At 43.9% G+C, this 22,121-nt stretch overlaps 1 protein-coding gene across 1 annotated transcript in view; it reads left to right on the top strand.

The window, feature by feature from the left end:
• Nucleotides 1–22,121, top strand: part of LOC124606470 — a 140,752-nt gene that overhangs the window by 80,846 nt on the left and 37,785 nt on the right. The window contains exons 3-5 of the mRNA XM_047138451.1: nt 9,987–10,118; nt 12,979–13,183; nt 21,230–21,582. Of these exons, the coding sequence (XP_046994407.1) occupies nt 9,987–10,118; nt 12,979–13,183; nt 21,230–21,582 (690 nt within the window). The remainder of the gene's footprint in view (nt 1–9,986; nt 10,119–12,978; nt 13,184–21,229; nt 21,583–22,121) is intronic.

The raw sequence follows: 22,121 nt of genomic DNA, 5'->3' as shown, positions 1-22,121 counted from the left end.
CCGCGTCGCCGTTGAGGAGTGGGACAATGTGGGCCAACCGTGCCTAGATGACCTTGTGGATAGTATGCCACGACGAATACAGGCATGCATCAGTGCAAGAGGACGTGCTCCTGGGTATTAGAGGCACCGGTGTGAACAGCAATTTGGACCACCACCTCTGAAGGTCTCGCTGTATGGTGCCACAACATGCAATGTGTGGTTTACATGAGCAATTAAAAGAGCGGAAATGATGTTTATGTTGATCTCTATTCCAATTTTCTGTAGAGGTTCCGGAACTCTCGGAACCGAGATGATGCAAAACCTTTTTTAATGTGTGTATTTTGACGCTCGGAAACTCGCTCATCGAAAGCTATAAGTGCTTCCCGTTGACCTAGAATCATGAAATTTGGCAAGAAACAAGTAACGAAAAATCAGAAAATTGTTAATTTATGATCATATACACCAAAAAATATTTTTTGTCATTTTTTATCCGTCTGTCTATCTGTTAAGACCCTATTTCCTTGGAACAGGTTGACACATCAAGTCAAAATTTATGTCACATACTAAGGTCAATGCATGTCAAAAGATTCACATACTTCGACACTGCTAAACTCACTCAAAACCTATAGGGTGCTTCTCGTTGACCTATAATTTATAAATTTGGCAAGAGGTAACGTTCACAGTATAAACAAAGGAAAAAATCCGAAAATCGTTAAGCTGTAATCATATCACACAAAAATATCATTTTGCCGTTTGAACATTATCCGTCAAAAGTATAGTAGACGAAAACTACAGCCGGCCTGTGTGGCCGAGCGGTTCTAGACGCTACAGTCTGGAACCACGCAACTGCTACGGTCGTAGGTTCGAATCCTGCCTTGGGCATGGATGTGTGTGATGTCCTTAGGTTAGTTAGGTTTAATTAGTTCTAAGTTCTAGGGGACTGATGGCCTCAGACGTTAAGTCCCATAGTGCTCAGAGCCATTTGAACGAACATTACAGCACGTAAACATAAAATGTAAGTTGCTGTCAGTTTCAGTAAGCAGATAGAAATGTTTTATTAAATCTTTTCCCTCTACATATATAAACTGAAATCTCCTAGTCGTTTCTTTTTGTATGTCCGGGTTACTCTGAGGAACTGGTGTAGAGATTCTGACGCGGTCTTGGAATTCCGAAGACCAATGTCTTGCTAGTATCGATATCGATAACAGGCAAAATCGTTAAGATTCTCGATTCCCACGATAACATAACTCTGTTTCTCATCGAGTGTCCCTTACCGCTGTTTACAGACCAGGTCTTTATCCAGATTTCAGTCGTTATGCAGAGATGAAGATCTTGCACATGCCACACTAGAGTCAAAAGCTGCATGAAACCCGTCTTCGGACTGGAGAGCATAAATACAATATGTGGATTTACAAAACACGTTTTACGCAGGCGTATTCTTCGACAACTAAAATCTTCTCATTAGAAATCAATGTAAATTCCGCAAATAGATTTCTTAAAGAAAGGCATCGCCATTTGACTATTTTATTATTTAAGTACAACAAAGGTTTCGGCCTTTTATGCCATTTTCAAGTATTTGATTTTATGTCTAACATATATTGCAGGGCACTTAACATGTTGTCAAACTCAAAGTCGCCTATGAATTAAGGAAGACATTGGTTCCCCACAAAATGCCCGATGTAAGATGACCATCGTGTAACAGATCAGTAAATAATCGTGGGAGCACATCATATTTAGCAAAAACAGGGTTATTTTGGTAAATAAAAGATGAGCAGATGCCCTTAAAACGTAATGACTTTTAAATCATTGTATTTACACGGAAATAGGGAAGGGATTTCGGGTGATATTCACTGAAACAAAGGCATTTTTGCATGCATCTTTTCAGGAAATTTCAGTCACCAGCTTTCCGCTCAGAATGCGAAAATCTTTCTTGACGCCAACGTACATAGGGAGAATTGATCATCGTAATAAAATAAGAGGAATCATAGCTCGCGCGAAAATATGTAAGTGTTCGTTTTTGCCGCACGCCGTTCGAGAGAGGACTTACAACAGTCTGCCAGAGGTCCGACGAACCCTCTGCAAAGGACTTAAGTGTGGACTACACACTATCGTGCAGATGTAGATGATAGGCGAATGTGTTGTTACGAGCCACCACAGACTTCAGTATGAAATCAAGTGCAAGTCAAAACAAATGATTGTGCTCAAGTTTAAGTCACGGACCATGCTTGGGGAATAAGGTACGTGCGTGACTTTTCACCGGCCCATTTTGTCACTAATATTAAGACGTGCCAGTACTATCCATGATGGGCCTGTACGTTGCTCTCCAAGATGGTCTGATCTCAATGGTCTGGTAGAAATAGTTTTACTGATGAGGGCAACCGCAGCTGAAGAAATCCGTGTTCCAGGAATAAACCGCTCTCAGCTGTATATGAACTTTTATTTACAGGAGCACGACCGGTTTCGCGATATCAAACCCCTTCTTCAGGCGTACATGTTGTTGTTCTGGTCATCAGTCCAGAGAGTAGTTTTATGCAGCTCTCCATGCTAGTCTGCCCTCTGCAAGCCTCCTCATATCCGAGTAACTACTGCAACATACATCGTTCTGAATCTCCTTAGTGTATTCATCTCTTGGTCTCCCTCTCAGATTATTACCCTCCACGCTTCCCTCCAGAAATTACTGATGATCCCTTGATGCCTCAGAATGCGTCCTACCAACTGATCCCTTCTTCTAGTCAAGCTGTATATCTTCATTAGATACGTGATCTAACCATTTAATCTTCAGCATTCTTCCGTAGCACCACATTTCGAAAGCTTCTCTTCTCGTCTTGTCTAAACTGTTTATGGTCCATGTCTAACTTCCATATATGGCTACACTCCATACAAATATTTTCAGAAAGGATTTCCTGACACTTAAATCTATACTCGATGTTAACAAATTTCTCTTCTTCAGAAATTCTTTCCTCGCCATAGCCAATCTACTTTTTATATCCTCTCCAACTATCATCAGTTATTTTGCTCCCCAAATATCAAAACTCATCTACTACTTTAAGTGTCTCATTTCCTAATCAAATTCCCTCAGCATCACCTGATTTGATTCGACTACATTCCATTATCCTCGTTTTGCTTTTGTTGATGTTGCTGTTGTATCCTCCTTTCAAGACATTGTCCATTCCGTTCAGCTGCTCTTCCGGGCCCTTTGCTGTCTCTGACAGAATTACAATGTCATCGGCAAACCTCAAAGTTTTGATTTCTTCTCCATCGATTTTAATTCCTGCTCCAAATTTTTCTTTTGTTTCCTGCTCAATATACAGACTGAATAACATCGGGGATAGGCTACAACACTCACTCTCTCATTCTCTTCTCAATCACTGCTTCAAATTCATGCCCCTCGACTCTTATAACTGCCGTATGGTTTCTCTACAATTTGTAAATAGACTTTCGCTCCCTGTGTTTTACCCCTGCCACCTTCAGAATTTGGAAGAGTGTATTCCAGTCAACATTGTCAAAAGCTTTCTGTAAGTCTACTTTCACAAAAAGTAGCCAAAAAGCTAAGGACGAAAAAGATAAAGCCAGCGTTCTTTATTCCACAGGATCTTGGCCAAAGACTTGTACACAGAGACAGGGTAGTCTTTGAAAAGTACGGCGCTAATGGTGTCTATTGCATCAGCTGCGGCAAATTCAGTAAGGTATACGGGGCAGGCTGGCAGAGGGATTTAAGGTCCGAGAACACCAAAGTGTGAGGAATTCGAAGTCTACTTCAAATAACCACATCAGCGCTTCTGGTCACTCCATAACAAGTGTAGTTAATAATTTAAACGTCTTACACAGAGATGTAAAGGGGCAGACCTTAACATTCTAGAACAGGTTGAAATTACGCAGAGTTTAAAGCTATATCCCAAACCGCCCTTAATAATCAGGTCGAGATAAGGTTGTAACCTCCCAACAGATAAATTATCTCCGTAACCTCGCAATAGTAATGTGACTAATCTCTCAAAAAAATTGTGACTTATATATAGCCTTTCAATAATTAAGTGACTGTGAACCTAAACTGGTAAATCTGGACGTTATCAATGCTGTGTCATGGCCCTGAAAAGTCATTATGAATAAATTGAAAATTCGTACCTCAATTGAGTCGCTGGATAACGCGTATATATCTGCTCCTATAAGGAATTTTTCTGGCACAGCCCAGTGCAATGCTGGCCGCTAGATTGTGTTATTTATGAAAAACCATTGATTTTATTTGCGATAATTGGCATGACTATGGATATGAGAAATTAGTAAAAACTTTAAATTCAGATGAATGACTGTCAAAAGTTATTTTTATAAGAAAGATTATTATTGAAAAATTATTGAAAATTATTTACATGTGACTTTGATGTAACAATAGTACAAAATGACTTGTTGCAAATTACATATTAGCGCGGCAATACTTTTTTCTTCCTTATACCACATCGCTCAGGCACCGCCTTCGCTCTCCACGACCGGCCCTGGTAATTCCATACAGGACACAAGTGCTGTCTGTGAGCTATACAACTAGACAACCGCTCTCTAAGAGCGACCTGATCCACCCGGCCGACTGCGAGCTACTACTACTGCAGCCGACACTGCTCTCTGGTCTGCGATTCTCGTATAGCTTACATATCGCAGGCAGCGCGTGAGCAATCCATCGAAGTTACATCTGCTCGAAAGCGCTAGCAGTAAATTCCTTAGTCATGGACCTCTGACAAGGTATTACGATATACTATTTAACTTTGTTTGCCTCTGAAGGACACAACTTTATAGTTTTTCGACTGTTTGGTTATTGATCCAGGGCTTGTTGTTATAAGCTCTTACGTCTGGTCTATTTGGTTTTATCTGGTTTTTTTATGGTGAAGTATTTTATAGTTGCATGATAGTTTTTTTGTTACGGGGGCCTCGATCATTCCCATGATATCTGGACACGTGCGAAAATGTTTGTACCTTTCGCGCTATGCGTGTTTGGTGGCGCCAGTGTCCACTGCAGCGACACAGGCGAGCACATTAACTGGCAGTGTGGTCCTGCACAGCTGGGCGGTAGGGGCTGTTCTCCGCCACTTGCTGGTATGAAGTTACCACGCTTTTAACATGCCAGTTGTTCAACTGGCCAATTTGATCTATGGGGCTTGTTGCGGGTAATAGTATTTTATTTTCTGAAGGCTGAGTCCTCCCTCTTCCCCATACCGTGGGCTCAATGTTTTACTGGCGTATGTACTACTGCAAAAAAGTGGTAATTTAAGGAGATGAGACCTGGATGAACTGAAATAAACAGAGGTTGTAGAGAGTTTCAGAGAGAGCAGTAGGGAACGACTGACAACAATAGAGGAAAGAAATACAGTAGAAGAAGAATGGGAAAATTGAGAGATGAAGTAGTGAAGGCAGCAGTGGATCAAGTAGGTAAAAAGGCGAAGGCTAGTAGAAATCTTTGGGTAACAGAGGAGGTATTGAATTTAACTGATTAAAGGAAGAAATATAAAAATGCAGTAAAAGAAGCAAGCGAAAAGGAATACAAATACTTCTCTTGGCCAGGAATGCCCTTTTTGACAGTGATAGTCTGCTTTTGATGTCCTTGCTCCGTTCATCACTGACTATTTTACTGCCTTTGTAGCAGAATTTTTTACCTTCATGTACTTCGTGACCATCAATTCTGATAAGTTTCTCGCTGTTGTCATTTCTGCTGCTTCTCATTATTTTCGTCTTTCTTCGATTTACTCTCAGTCCATATTCCGTACTCATTACATTGTTCATTCCATTCAGCAGATCATGTGATTCTTCTTCACTTTCACTCAGGATAGCAACGTCATCAGCGAATCGTATCAATGATATACTTTCACCTTGAATTTTAATTCCACTCCTGAACATGTCTTTTGTTTCCATGACTGCTTCTTCGATGTACAGATTGAACAGTAGAGGCGAAAGACTACATCCCTGTCTTACACCCTATTTAATCCGAGCACTCCATTCTTGATCGTGCACTCTTTATTATTCCCTCACGGCTCTTGTACGTAATGTATATTATTCGTCTCTCCTTATTTAGTCTTGCTTCCATTATCAACATCAGAATTGCCTCCATTGTGCCTTTACCTTTTCTAAAGCCAAACTGATCGTCATCTCTCATTTATGTATGAAAAATTATATACTCCATACTACCACCAAAGGCCGAGCAGCAATGAGCACTGCGTTCATTGAAGTTCTCGATGACGCACTCACAAATATCTGGTGGGATGACGTTAATAACCTTTTTAATTTCATACTTCAATTGGTGTATTGTTTTTGGTTTGTTCAAATACATTTTTGATTTCACAAATGGTTCAAATGGTTCTGAGCACTATGGGACTCAACTGCTGAGGTCATTAGTCCCCTAGAACTTAGAACTAGTTAAACCTAACTAACCTAAGGACATCACAAATATCCATGCCCGAGGCAGGATTCGAACCTGCGACCGTAGCGGTCTTGCGGTTCCAGACTGCAGCGCCTTTAACCGCACGGCCACTTCGGCCGGCTGATTTCACAAATCCCCACTAAAAAAAAGTCACAAGGCGTAAGATCGCATGATCTGGAATTCCTGGTTGCCATGCAAGGGAACTTTTCATTCAGCGGGCAATCGTTTCACGGGATGTGTGACATGTCGCACCATCGAGTTGAAACCAGAAATCGTAATTTCTATCAATAAAAGTGAAAAACCAATCAGAGTGCACGTTTCGGTAACGGTGGCCTGGTCATTTTCAGGTTAAGTACGGGCCGATCACTCCTCCTTCCCAGCACTCACACCACACAGTCGTGTGTTGTGGACGCATCTCATCGATGGATTTTTGTTACCACAAATTCTTCAGTTCTGCTTTTTGACGTGCCCATTGAGGTGCAAGTGCGCCTCGTCTGAAAAAATAGATCTTTTTGCAAAGTCGTCGTTAAGCGCTTGTCGAGCCGAGGCCCATTAAACAAATCGACGTCTCTCTCCGTGATCTGGAGGCTTCAGCTCTTGTGCAAGTTGACTCTTGTACGCATGCATTTTCAGATCTTTTGAAAGGATTTCATGCAGTGAACTTTGTGATAAATTCAATTGTTGCGCTCGTTTTCTTGCGTTCAAACAGAACGCGGTCGCTCCGTTTTCTTCTTTGAAACAGAGCCCGTGGTTTCAAACTTTCGGATCAACTTCCGGACTGATGGTTCGGTTGGAGCAGCATTACGTCCGATTGCCTCACGCAATTCACGAACGGTTACCGTGTGACATCCACTGTTTTTACAATAACTTTCGATCACTTGGATACGTTGCTCAGCTGTCACCTATTTCGTGACGAAAATTAACATGAAACAACAATGCTCACCACACGAAAGCTATCAGGCTAGGATTGCAGATAAACATGAAAAAACCACAGCTGCCAACCGTCATACACAGAATGGCGCAAAATTCAAATGCGTCCTTAATTCTCAGGCACCCGACAGTTTATTTGGTTGTGTTGTGTGACACGGGCCCCAGTCATTCCCATGGTATCTGGATACGCGCAAAAACGGTTGTAGCTTTCCCGTTATGTGTGTGGTGCGCTAATGCCCTCCTCCATGGCACACATGAACACGTTCACCAGCAGTGTGGCCCTGTACGACGTAGCTATTGCAGGGTTGTCCGCCGCTTCCTGGTATCAAGCTAATGCGCTTTTGACATGTCAGTGTTTCGGCTGGAGAATTTGATTTATGACGCCCTGCTTGTTGCGAGTGACACCATTTTACACTACAGGCATTAAAATTGCTACACCAAGAAGAAATGCAGATGATAAACGGTTATTCATTGGACATATATATTATACTAGAACTGACATGTGATTACATTTTCACGCAATTTGGGTGCATAGATCCTGAGAAATCAGTACCCAGAACAGCCACCTCTGGCCGTAATAACGGCCTTGGTACGTCTGGGCATTGAGTCAAACAGAGCTTGGATGGCGGGTACAGGTTCAGCTGCCCATGCAGCTTCAACACGATGCCACAGTTCATCAAGAGTAGTGACTAGCGTATTGTGACGAGGCAGTTGCTCGGCCACCATTGACCAGACGTTTTCAATTGGTGAGAGATCTGGAGAATGTGCTGGCCAGGACAGCAGTCGAACATTTTCTGTATCCAGAAAGGCCTGTACAGGACCTGCAACATGCGGTCGTGCATTATCCTGCTGAAATGTAGGGTTTCGCAGGGATCGAATGGAGGGTAGAGCCACGGGTCCTAACACATCTGAAATGTAACATCCACTGTTCAAAGTGCCGTCAATGCGAACAAGAGGTCACCGAGACGTGTAACCAGTGGCACCCCATACCATCACGCCCGGTGATACGCCAGTATGGCGATGACGAATACACGCTTCCAGTGTGCGTTCACCGCGATGTCGCCAAACACGGATGCGACCATCATGATGCTGTAAACAGAATCTGGATTCATCCGAAAAAATGACGTTTTCCCATTCGTGCACCCAGGTTCGTCGTTGAGTACACCATCGCAGGCGCTGCTGTCTGTGATGCAGCGTCAAGGGTAACCGCAGCCACGGTCTCCGAGCTGATAGTCCATGCTGCTGCAAATGTCGAACTGTTCGTACAGATGGTTGTTGTCTTGCAAACGTCCCCATCTGTTGACTCAGGGATCGAGACGCGGCTGCACGATCCGTTACAGCCATGCGGATAAGATGCCTGTCATCTCGACTGCTAGTGATACGAGGCCGTTTGGATCCAGCACGGCGTTCCGTATTACCCTCCTGAACCCACCGATTCCATATTCTGCTAACAGTCATTGGATCTCGATCAACGCGAGCAGCAATGTCGCGATACGATAAACTGCAATCGCGATAGGCTACAGTCCGACCTTTATCTAAGTCGGAAACGTGATGGTACGCATTTCTCCTCCTTACACGAGGCATCCCAACAATGTTTCAACGGGCAACGCCGGACAACTGCTGTTTGTGTATGAGAAATCGGTTGAAAACTTTCCTCATGTCAGCACGTTGTAGGTGTCGCCACCGGCGCCAACCTTGTGTGAATGCTCTGAAAAGCTAATCACTTGCATATCACATCATCTTCTTCTAATCGGTTAAATTTCGCGTCTGTAGCACGTCATCTTCGTGGTGTAGCAATTTTAATGGCCAGTAGTGTATTTTGTGAAGTTTGAGTCTCCCCTTTTCTGATATAATGGGCTCAACGCTTTACTACCGTACGTACACCTTAAGAAGTGATTTGATTTCGCGAAATCGGGCGTGCTCCTGTAAATAAAAGTTCATATACAGCTTAAAGCGGTTTATTTCTAGGATATCAATCAACTGGACTTTTTTCTTTCGGGTCATCTCAAAACTGAAGTGTAACGCATTGATATCGCGTGGCGATGACTTGCTAAGAAATCTAATGCGGTTATTTTACCGAGTTGTGTGACCTAAAGTTGAAAAATAAATAAAAAATTCAGCTTTGATGTTCATGCTATTAAACTGAACTCCGTCCGAACAGGCCTTGAAGGCCCAAAAGTACCGACTGGCCGCCGGTCCGTCCTCGCCCCACAGGCGTCACTGGATGCAGATGTGGAGGGGCATGTGGTCAGCACCCGGCTGTATGTCACTTGACGAGACCGGAGCCGCTACTTCCCAATCATGTAGCTCCTCAGTTTGCCTCACAAGGGCTGAGAGCACCCCGCTTGCCAACAGCGCTCGGCAGACCGGACAGTCACCCATCCAAGTGCTAGACCAGGCGACACCGGTTAACTCCGGTGATCTGGCAGGAACCGCTGTTACCACTGGGCATGGCCTTTGGCCGTTCATGGTATTGGCGAGAAAAAAGTCTTATACACGGTATGACAGAAGGTACCCTCCGCTACGCGCTCATTAGAGATTTCTAAAGAACACTCCGAGGTGTAAGCGCCGCGAACAGGCCGTGTGGTAAGGTTACGGACTGCTCTGGCTCACCACCTGCCTGCTGTCGTGGATGGAGCCGTGCTGTACATTTTAAAACTGTCTGCCCTTTCCTTTACAGGGTCATGCAGCTGTACCTGGACAAGAACAACATCAGCGACGTTCACGAGGATGCTTTTTCTGGGATGCCGAATCTGCGCGTCGTCGATTTCTCCAACAACCGGCTGTCTACTCTTCCGTCCAGTGTCTTCACGTAAGTCCAGTTTCATGTGCTTCTTGAAGCTAGCTATTTACGGACTTGTCATATGCATGGTATCGGCATCAAACAAGACGCTTATAAGCGACACACAGTAAGTTATACGAATGCTTTTCACTGATTACTTCAAAAGTGGAAACAATAATTGTCCCTTTGGCAGGCCTACGAAATACACATTCATTCAAAAGTTTCAAGCTTCATTTACAATATTACTAGAAGTCTTCCTGGATGTTTCTTTCTGATGGCATTGCAATTCTCAAACCTTGGAAATTCCGTGTGACACTACACTGACGTGACAAAAGTGATGGGTATTGTATTGTATCCTATTGTATGTTAACCGGGGGCCTAGAAACGACGGAGAGGCTCCGTCCCCGCCGCAGCCGCAGTGGTCCACAACTCCACGACGACTATCGCAGTCCACTTCACCCCTCCGCCGCGCCACACCGAACCACTCTTTCAGGGTTATTGTGCGGTTCGGGCCCCGGTGGACACCCCCCACCCCTCCCCCACCAACTCGACCCCCGCCCGACCCCCTCAGCGAACGTCTCACACCAGACGAGTGCGTGGTAGAGGAACGGTGGTGTACACATACGTGGAGAACTTGTTTGCGCAGCTTTCGCCGACATAGTGTAGCTGAAGTGGAATAAGGGGAACCAGCCCGCATTCGCCGAGGCAGATGGAAAACCGCCTAAAAACCTTCCACAGACTGGCCGGCTCACCGGACCTCGACACAAGTCAGCCGGGCGGATTTGTGCCAGGACCAGGCGCTCCTTCCCAATCCGGAAAGCCATGCGTTAGACCGCACGGCTAACCGGGCGGCCTAAAGTCATGGGTACTTCCTACTACTATGTCGGCCCTCCATTTGCCCAACGTAGCGAAGCAACTCGACATGGCATGGACTCACCAAGTCCTCTGAAGTCCCCAGTAGGAGTTCAAATGGCTCTGAGCACCATGGGACTTAACTTCTGAGGTCATCAGTCCCCTAGAACTTAGAACTACTTAAACCTAACTAACCTAATGACATCTCACACATCCCTGCCCGAGGCAGGATTCGAATCTGAGACCGTAGCGATCGCGCAGTTCCAGACTGTAGCGCCGAGAACCTGTAGGAGTACTGAGACATGCTGCCTCTATAGCCGTCCATAATTGTGAAAGTGATCCAGTGGCAGTATTTTGTACACGAAATGACTTCTCGATTATATCATATAAATGTCCTATGGGAGTCACGTCTTGGTGGTCAAATAGTTCCTTCAAATTGTCCACAATATGCTGCAAATCAATCACGAACAACTGTGGCCTGATGACATGGAAAATTGTCTTCCATAAAAATTCCATCGTTGTTTCAGAACATGAAGTCCATGAATGCCTGCAGATCGTCTCCAAGTAGCCAAATATAACAATTCCGGCCAATTGTCGGTTCAATTGGACCAGAGGACCCAGTCCATTCCATGAAGCACAGCCCACACCATTATGGAGCCACCACCAGCTTCCACAGTGCCTCGTTGACATCTTGGGTCCATGGCTTCGTGAGGTCTGCGCCCCACTCGAACTCCACCATCAGCTCTTACCAACTGAAGTCGGGACTCATCTGACCAGGTCACGATTTTCCAGTCTAGGGTCCAACTGATATGGTCCTGAGCCCAGGAGAGGCGCTGCAGGCGGTGTCGTCCCGTTGGTAAAGGCTCTCGCGTCGGCCTGTTAACGCCAAATTTCGCCACACTGTCCTAACGCATTAGTTCGTCGAACGTCCAACGTTTGTCTCTGCGGTTATTTGACGCAGTGTTGCTCGTCTGTTCCCACTAATACTCTACACGAACGGCTTTTCTCTCGGTCGTGAAGTCTTTCGGCCACTGCGTAGTCCGTGGTCAGAGATAAATGCTCGGAATTTGGTAATGTCGGCACGGTTTTGACACTGGTGATCTTGGAGTACTGAATTTCCTAAAGACTTGAGATCGTGCGCCCAGAATTACGTCCGAACCTTTTCTCATAATCACCTGAGTACAAGCAACAGCTCCACCAATGCACTGCCCTTTTATACCTTGTGTACGTCATGCTACCGCCCTCTGTGGACGTGCATATTGCTGTCCCACGACTTTTGTCATCTCCGTGTAGTGACCGTTACTTTATAAGACACATAAAAGAACCTGTGGTACAACCAATTCCCAATTCCAGCCGAGCAGTGCTTCAAGAAGACTATCTGTCGTTGTGCAGCGAGATACCACAGTGACTAAGACACTGTATTCATACACAATCTTATCAAAAGTATCTGGACACATGTTAGTGGACAATAATATGGGCTGTTTCCATCTGTCGTTCTTAAGACGGCTTGAACTCTGTGGAGAAATGGCTGTCCTTCCTTTCCTGGCAGCTGAAGCCAGAGGAGGTCGTATTGCTGGACGCTGCGATCTGGAGCGAAGTTGACGCTGAAACTCATCCCAAAGATGTTCCATTGGGATCAGGTCGGGACTCTGAGCAAGGCAGACAATTTCAAGAATGTTATTGACCACAACCCATTGCTTCTTAGATGCTGCTTTATGACAGACTGCCTTGTCATTGAATAACTCTCTTCAATCCCACAGAAAATCTCTGGAGCTGCTAGAAATAGTGGGTGCAGCATAGGAGTCAATATCCCTGCAGTCTGGCAGCTCTACAGGATCTAATCGTTAATGAGTGGCTTCAGCTGGACGTGACATACCTGAAGAAACCTGAGTCTCTATGAGACGTTCAAAGTCTGTTCCAGTATTTATGCAGCCATGGAGCCCCAATGTGGTTTCCTAAAGATTGAGGTCTGGGTAATGCGTGGCGACTGTTGAGCCCGTGGTGCTGGATGGTCAGACAGTGTGACGGCCTGTTGCAGGTCCAACGGGAAGCTGCAGAAGCTGGACCTGAGTAGGAACCCAATCCACCTGACCGGGGGCCGGATGCTGGACTCTGCCTCCCTGTACTGGCTTAACCTGTCGTGGTGTGGCATCTCCAGCCTGCCAGAGGACTCTTTCAAGGGCATTCCGCAGATGGTCATGCTCGACCTCTCCGAGAACCAGCTGGTCGTTCCAACAGCTCTGGTAAGTTGTCGACATTTAACACAGTAACTGCTTTGTACTTGTCGCAACCCTTCGGTGCATCAGTGTCTGTACTCAGGAAAATGCATGAGAGGGAACCTTTTAGACCCCTACCTTAAAATCAATAAAAATGTTGGTATTAACGAAAATATTATCAAATTTTGAAGGTGTCGGTGAGACAGAATGAAGAAGGCAGCGTTTGTTGTGATAATGTGACATTTGACTTACACTATTATTGGAAATAACGATATAACTTTCCTGCTATTGAATAACTTTCAATTTCACTGGTCCATAGCAAAAGATTTGCTCATAAAAACAGCACTGTTCATAAATATATTTTTTGTGCATTTGTAGAAACTTGACCATTTCTATCTTATCGGTGAAGTACATGAAGCATCGTCTTTTTGCTGATCTTAAAGTTTCCGCCATCTTCGTTAGCTGGCGAACCGTGCAGTGACTTTCAGAGCTTCCGCTTCTCCATAACAGAGAAATTCTCCTTTTATCAGATACGTGAAAATAAACACAGGGCATTTATTGCTACTACATCTAATACGTTTGCCCATAAGACAAAATACTATCTTCATGTCTCTTTCAAGTGTGTGTACGTATCATCTGGCCCAGAGAAGCAAATCCTGATTTCCAGTCGTTATAGAATAAAACATTCTCTCAATTGTTTTTATGTTCTTCATCTACAGTGTTACTGTGGTGCAGTATATCACACTTTTTTGCCACATTACGTAAAATCGTCAAATTGTCTTTCAAACCACAGTGATGAAGATAGAACTTGTATCGAAGTGGAAGCCATCTTTTCTAGTGGAATTTCATTTTTATTTTGTTATACTACCTCTTAACTTAGCAAGAGGAATTCTGCTGGCATTGTGTAGCCATATTCCTCTCATTGGTGATAGTGATTTACTCTGTTGAGTTCCATCATGACCGATAAGGAAATCTATATAATCTGTATCATCTAATTCTTCACTAACTTCGCTTGTTCTTGTGACGAAACGATCATCTGTGAGCGGTACATTTGCGCAAGGTTGTTTTTGTTTTTAAATATTTTAGTTATAACAAACCTTTCATAATGTGTTGTTTCTTCTCCATGTGACAACTTGGCGTGAGGTCCAACTTAAAATGATCACATTCCACAACAAAAAGATTTTTTAATACCTGAAGATGACAGCAAAGTCGGTCGAAACCTTTTGTTTTAAATAAAGAAATATTTATGCGATCTTGGCTTTAGAGTGTTTTTAGCAAGTAAACCAGATCGCTCCTTCTGTCTTCTCAAAATGGTACAGTTCAGCCATGCAGTAGAATAAATTTCCTTATTTCCGTCTATGAACACAAAATTGTTTCGATCAGCAATGATCATCTTCAAATCTGTTGCAAAACATGGGAAAAAACACAACAATATTACTGAATTACATGTGGAAATATATGATAAGTCACACCTGTTTTGAAAACATGTCCTAATATAATGCATCCATAGTGGATCATCTAAAGATAAACATAAAAATCAATGTAGCATCGTCGCATATATTCAGATTATGGTTTATACTAGGCCACAGTGTATGTTTGTGTCGTAAGCCCGTTAGATGTTTCTATTGTAGACATACACATATTGGTCACTTATATAAGTGTACAATATAGAATAAAAATAAGAATCCAGTAGGTAAATTCTAAAGTGGGCTTATCATGTGTGTAAGTTATTACGATAATAACATACAGTAAATTAAAAACACGACTGTAGTTGGATCGTTAAAAAGGAAACAGTTAAGTGACAATAATTCTGTTACACTCTTGTGGCGAATTTTAGATAAAAATATATTGACATACATTAGAACAAGCTTACATAGCTAATAGAATACTATAAAAATAGTAAAATAAATACCGAAAGAAGCCAAATGGACGAAACAATAGACTGTAGTAAGTAATCAGCGCTCTCTGTTGGCGTGGCCGCCATAGAGCGGCATAGGAACTTAAACAAGGATGAAACAACGTACCAATCAACTAATAAGATTATCTAGTAAATGAAATATATTATATACACATGCTTTGCAGCAGATCTGATGATTGTCATTGCCGATCGGAACCGATAGACTAAGGACCTAACAATTTTGTAATCATAGACAGAAACAAAGAAATTTATTCTACACGTTCTGGATCACTGTTCTATCCGCAACCATGTCGCAGCTCGTCCAACTATAGGATCAGTTAACACAGGCAGAGGCTCAAAACATCGCCTGACAGTCAGTCTTGTAACATCGCCTAAGGCAGGTAAAGCTTCACAACATTGCCCAACATTGCCAAAGTTACGTAACGTCACGTAACACAGACAAAGCCTGTTGCCATCATTTAAAATACCCCAAGCGTCATGACAACGCTTAACACAGCCAACGTCTTATTACATTGCTTAAGGTAGCTAAAGTCTCGTAATAATAGCAGATCTTCATATCTTTGCCTGAGGTAGCCAAAACCTCCTAATTTGTGTAATGCAGCCAACGCCTTGTAGCGCTATTAAAGGTCGCCATAGCTTCGTAACATCACTCACTCAAAGTCTCATAACATATCATATGGTAATAAAAGCCTTGGAATATTTCTTAAGATCACCAAAGCTTTGTCGTTACTGTTAAGATATCAGAGCTTCATAATATCGTTTAAAATAGCGAAAGCCTCGAAACATCACTTCATGTACCCAAAGTCTTGGAAAATTGCTTCAAGTAGCTGAAGTTTGGTAAGTTGTTTAACATAAATAATGTCTTGTAGCACTGCGTAAGATAGCTATCTCGTAACATTTGTTAAGATTGCCAAAGCTTCGTCGATGCTCTTAAGATAGCTAAGGCTTTGTAAAATTCTCTAACACAGCTGAAGCCTCTTAACATCAATTAACATAGCCAAAGCTACATAACACCACTTAACACAGCTAAAGTCTCAATATCTATTAAGATAATCAAAGCCTAATAACAAAGCTAAACAGTCTTGTTACATTACCTTATGAAGTTAAAGCCTCATAACAGTATTTAACACAATGGAGCCTCATATTGCTGTCTCAAGTAGGCAATGCCTTGAAACTTGCTCAATAAAGGGAAAACGTCGTAATATTGCTAGAGGCAGCCATAGCCTTGTAATATCACTTTAGGTAACCAGTTTCGTAACATCTCATAATGTAACCACAACTTTGCAATCTTTAAGACCAGCAAAGACTTTTCACTACTCTTAATATAGCCAAACCTTCGTAAGATCCCTGTGTATATAGCTGTAGCCTTGTGACATCGCTTAACACAGCCAAAGCCTTATAACATCACTCAACATAGCCAGAGCTTCACAACAACGACTACCATAGCCAACGACTGATACCATTGCTTGAAATAGCCAAAGCCTTGTAATTTGCTTAAGTAGTCAAAGTCTTGTAAGTAACCAAGTCTCATAACTTCTCTTAGAGTGACCGACCCTTGTAACATTTATTAAGATCGTCAAAGCCTCGTTGTTACTGTTAAGAAATCCACAGTCTCATTAGATGGCTGCATGTAGATAACACTTCGTAACACTACTTAACATAGATAACGCCTCGTGACATCATTTAACACAGCCAAAGCCTTGCAACATAGCTTTAGATATCCAAAGCCTTATAAGTCGCTTAATGAAGACATTGCTTACGGTATTCAAGCTCTTATACTATTGCCAAACTGAAAATAGCCAGAGCACTCTAACGTCACTTGCTTTAGCCAATTCCTCGTAATTATTCCTAAGGAGGAGACTCCACCCAAAAATTTTGCTATCCTACTTTGCCGGTTTGAGCTGAGTTTCAAATCCTGTCTATCTTGTAAAGATGTGTCCTTTGAAGTCCAGAACTTGACTGGTTTTCTAGGTTTAAATTTTTACCACGATTTTAATGGTGATTTTGGAAACCAACATTTCTTACTTGGACCTCAATTTTCACATTCTAGATTTTTCAGATACATTCAAAAGATTATTTGAATGCATAGTACCTGTTCCTTCAAAAGAATAGACTCCATACAGATCCCGCAGCCGTGAAACATTATATGCAAATTGAAGGGGGATCGCTGCTATTAGCCGCAGTAGGGCATCAAGAGGAATCAGCGGCGACGAGCGAAAATGTGTAGCAGACCGGCATTCGAATCTGGGACCACCTGCTTACTAGGGAGGTGCGGTAACCACTGCGCCATCCAGGAAACAACGTTATTGGAACTGCACGGACTATCTCGGCATGCCTCAAGGCCGATCCACACTGCCATTGAGTGCCACATATCCACTGTCCCTGTTCGCTACTTAAAGATGCCCACAGGAGATCGGGCGTATTTATGGATTCGCACTGGAGAAAGTTAATAGGCACCACGCAGATCCCACAACTGTGAAACACTATATGTACACTACTGGCCATTAAAATTGCTACACCACGAAGATGACGTGCTAGAGACGTGAAATTAAAGCGAAAGGAAGAAAATACTGTGATATGCAAATGAGTAGCTTTTAAGAACATTCACACAAGGTTGGCGCCGGTGGCGACACCTACAACGTGCTGACATGAGGAAAGTTTTTAACCGATTTCTCATACACAAACAGCAGTTAACCGGCGTTGCCTGGTGAAACGTTGTTGTGATACGTCGTGTGAGGAGGCTTTGATAAAGGTCGGATTGTAGCCTATCGCGATTGCGGTTTATCGTATAGCGACATTGCTGCTCGCGTTGGTCGAGATCCAATGACTTAGCAGGATATGGAATCGGTGGGTTCAGGAGGGTAATACGGAACGCCGTCTTGGATCCAAACGGCCTCGTATCACTAGCAGTCGAGATGACAGGCATCTTATCCGCATGGCTGTAACGCATCGTGCAGCCACGTCTCGATCCCTGAATCAACAGGTGGGGACGTTTGCAAGACAACAACCATCTGCACGAACAGTTCGACGACGTTTGCAGCACCATGGACTATCAGCTCGGAGATCACAGCTGCGGTTACCCTTGACGCTGCATCACAGCTAGGAGCGCCTGCGATGGTGTACTCAACGACGAACCTGGGTGCACGAATGGCAAAACGTCATTTTTTCGGATGAATCCAGATTCTGTTTACAGCATCATGATGGTCGCATCCGTGTTTGGCGAAATCGCGCTGAACGCACATTGGAAGGGTGTATTCGTCATCGCTATACTGGCGTATAACCCGGCGTGATGATATGGGGTGCCACTGGTTACACGTCTCGGTCACCTCTTGTTCGCATTGACGGCACTTTGAACAGTGGACGTTACATTTCAGATGTGTTAGGACCCGTGGCTCTACCCTCCATTCGATCCCTGCGAAACCCCACATTTCAGCAGGATAATGCACGACCGCATGTTGCAGGTCCTGTACAGGCATTTCTGGATACAGAAAATGTTCGACTGCTGCCCTGGCCAGCACGTTCTCCAGATCTCTCACCAATTGAAAACGTCTTGACTAATGACCTCAGCAGTTGAGTCCCATAGTGCTCAGAGCCATTTTTGAAAACGTCTTGTCAATGGTGGCCGAGTAACTAGCTAGTCACAATACGCCAGTCACTACTCTTGATGAACTATGGTATCGTGTTGAAGGTGCATGGGCAGCTGTACCTGTACACGCCATCCAAGCTCTGTTTGACTCAATGCCCAGGCGTATCAAGGCCGTTATTACGGCCAGAGGTGGTTTTTCTGGGTACTGATTTCTCAGTATCTATGCACCCAAATTGGGTGAAAATGTAATCACATCTCAGCTCTAGTGTAATATATTTGTCCAATGAATACCCGTTTATCAGCTGTATTTCTTCTTGGTGTAGCAATTTTAATGGCCAGTAGTGAAAATTGAAAGGGGATGACTGCTACCAGCTGCAGCGGACCGATTATTCCGTGACTGGACATTGCACACCACACTGTCACCTGTTGAAGGTGAGGAGAGTACTCGATTGCGAAATGCGGAACTTGTCCCTCAAATGCATCAGTTTTGCTTATCGACGAACCCACCCAAATGAAAGTGGGCTTCGTTGGTAGACCATGCATGCCTGCATTGCACATACTAATTCCCATCACGCCTCGCGGCCAAGCGTGCAGTTTGAACGCCCTAACGGAAACCGTTGAGAAGTTATGGTGATTTTATTTCATATAGTTCAATAACTAAGCAGGGATGGATAGAGGACAAATCTAAGGATTTAGAGGCTCATCTCACGAGGGGTATGATAGATAGTGCCTACAGTAAAATTAAAGAGATCTTTGGAGAAAAGAGAACCACTTGCATGAATATCAAGAGCTCAGATGGAAACCCAGTTCTAAGCAAAGAAGGGAAAGCAGAAAGGTGGAAGGAGTATATAGAGGGTCTATACAGGGGCGATGTTGTTGAGGACAATATCATGGAAATGGAAGAGGATGAAGACGAAGATGAAATGAGAGATATGATACTGCGTGAAGAGTTTGACAGAGCACTGAAAGACCTAAGTCGAAACAAGGCCCTGGGAGTAGACAACATTCCATTAGAACTACTGACAGCCTTGGGAGAGCCAGTCCTTACAAAACTCTACCATCTGGTGAGCAAGATGTATGAGACAGGCGAAATTCCCTCAGACTTCAAGAAGAATATAATTATTCCAATCCCAAAGAAAGCAGGTGTTGACAGATGCGAAAATTACCGAACTATCAGTTTAACAAGTCACAGCAGCAAAATACTAACGCGAATTCTTTACAGACGAATGGAAAAACTCTTAGAAGCCGACCTCGGGGAAGATCAGTTTGGATCCGTAGAAATGTTTGAACACGTGAGGCAATACTGACCCTACGACTTATCTTAGAAGCTAGATTAAGGAAAGGCAAACCTACGTTTATAGCATTTGTAGACTTAGAGAAAGTTTTGATAATGTTGACTGGAATACTCTCTTTCAAATTCTGAAGGTGGCAGGTGTAAAACAGAGGGAGCGAAAGGCTATTTACAATTTGTACAAAAACCATATGGCAGTTATAAGAGTCGAGGGACATGAAAGGGAAGCAGTAGTTGGGAAGGGAGTGAGACAGGGTTGTAGCCTCTCCCCGATGTTATTCAATCTGTATATTGAGCAAGCAGTAAAGGAAACAAAAGAAAAATTCGGAGTAGGTATTAAAATCCATGGAGAAGAAATAAAAACTTTGAGGTTTGCCGATGACATTGTAATTCTGTCAGACACAGCAAAGACGTTGGAAGAGCAGTTGAACGTAAAGGATAGTGTCTTGAAAGGAGGATATAAGATGAACATCAACAAAAGCAAAACGAGGATAACGGAATGTAGTCGAATTAAGTCGGGTGATGCTGAGGGAATTAGATTAGGAAATGAGACACTTAAAGTAGTAAAGGAGTTTTGCTATTTGGGGAGCAAAATAATTGATGATGGTCGATGTAGAGAGGATATAAAATGTAGACTGGCAATGGCAAGGAAAGCGGTTTCTGAAGAAGAAAAGTTTGTCGTTTCTGAAAGTGTATGGAGTGTAGCCATGTAGGGAAGTGAAACGTGGACGATAAATACTTCAGACGAAAAGAGAATAGAAGCTTTCGAAATGTTGTGCTACCAAAGAATGCTGAAGATTAGATGGGTAGATCACATAACTAATGAGGAGGTATTGAATAGAATTGAGGAGAAGAGGAGTTTGTGGCACAACTTGACTAGAAGAAGGGATCGGTTGGTAGGACATGTTGTGAGGCATCAAGGAATCACCAATTTAGTATTTGAGGACAGCGTGTAGGGTAAAAATCGTAGAGGGAGACCAAGAGATGAGTACACTAAGCAGATTCAGAAGGATGTAGGGTGCAGTAGGTACTGGGAGATGAAGCTTGCACACGATAGAGTGGCATGGAGAGCTGCATCAAACCACTCTCAGGACTGAAGACCACAACAACAACAACAAGTTCAATAACTGTCACCATGGCGGTTTCTACAGAACTCTCCAAACGCGAGTCCTACCCTCACCTGACAAATTTCATTAAATCGAATCAAATACCAACTGCCCTCAAGGTGCAGTTTAGCCCTGCTCGTGCCCCGAGCCTGACGTGTGGTTGGGTGGCCAGGCCCTGGAGACGCTGAGCGGGCTGCGGCGGCTGCCGCTGGTGGGGAACCCCGTGTCGTGCTGCGAGGTGGGCGAGCTGCGCGCCTGGGTGGAGATGCGGCGCGTGTCGGTGATCCGCAGGGAGCTGTCGGTGGGGCCGCTGCCCACCTGCGCACAGCCCGAGGGCCTGCGCGGCCGCCCGTGGACCGCCGCCGCCGGACACGACGCGTGCGTTCAGCGGCTGGACGTGGCCGCCGTCGTGGGCTGCGTGCTGCTGGGGCTGCTGCTGCTCGCCCTGGCCGTCGCCGCCGCGCTGCTGCTGCTCAGGAGGCGCCGCAGGGCCGCGCGCCGACGACGCACACAGAGCGCGCTCAGGTGAGCCCACCTCTGTGTTGTCGCCCGTGGTCAGCAGTGCGTGCTGCCCGAAAGTCGCTCTGACACTATGTGTGGGGCAGCGGCGCCTCTGTTACGAGAGCCTGAAAACTATTTCTGCGATCAGCCAGAAAGCGGTGGAGGACATACTTACCGTAGTTTCCACTCTGCAAGTCCACATTCTTGTCCAGCCCACTGACAGAAATATTTCTATTCTCTCTTTCATCAGTGAATCTTTTCTTAAAGAATTTACTTTATTTACTAGCGATTCATCAAGAACATTAACACATTTAATCACACTATATGAGCGTGGAAGTAGTTGTCAGTGGGTAACTGATGAAAACAAATTTCATTCAACAAATGGAAATTTTATCCCTAAAAACCCTTTCCCTTTAAAAAAAATTAAAAATTATAATCAGAAAGCCCCCTCTAAATATCAAGTTACAATTTATTCAGAGGCAGAAATAGCTCTTTTTTTTCTTTTTTTTTTTTTTTTTTTTTTTGACAGTATGAGCTTTCGGGCTGAGAACCTTGCCGCTCCC

This window comes from Schistocerca americana, chromosome 3 (assembly GCF_021461395.2).
Source record: "Schistocerca americana isolate TAMUIC-IGC-003095 chromosome 3, iqSchAmer2.1, whole genome shotgun sequence".
Classification (NCBI taxonomy): domain Eukaryota; kingdom Metazoa; phylum Arthropoda; class Insecta; order Orthoptera; family Acrididae; genus Schistocerca; species Schistocerca americana.
Note: the sequence above shows the minus strand (reverse complement) of the source record. Positions and strands in the feature narration are given on the sequence as shown.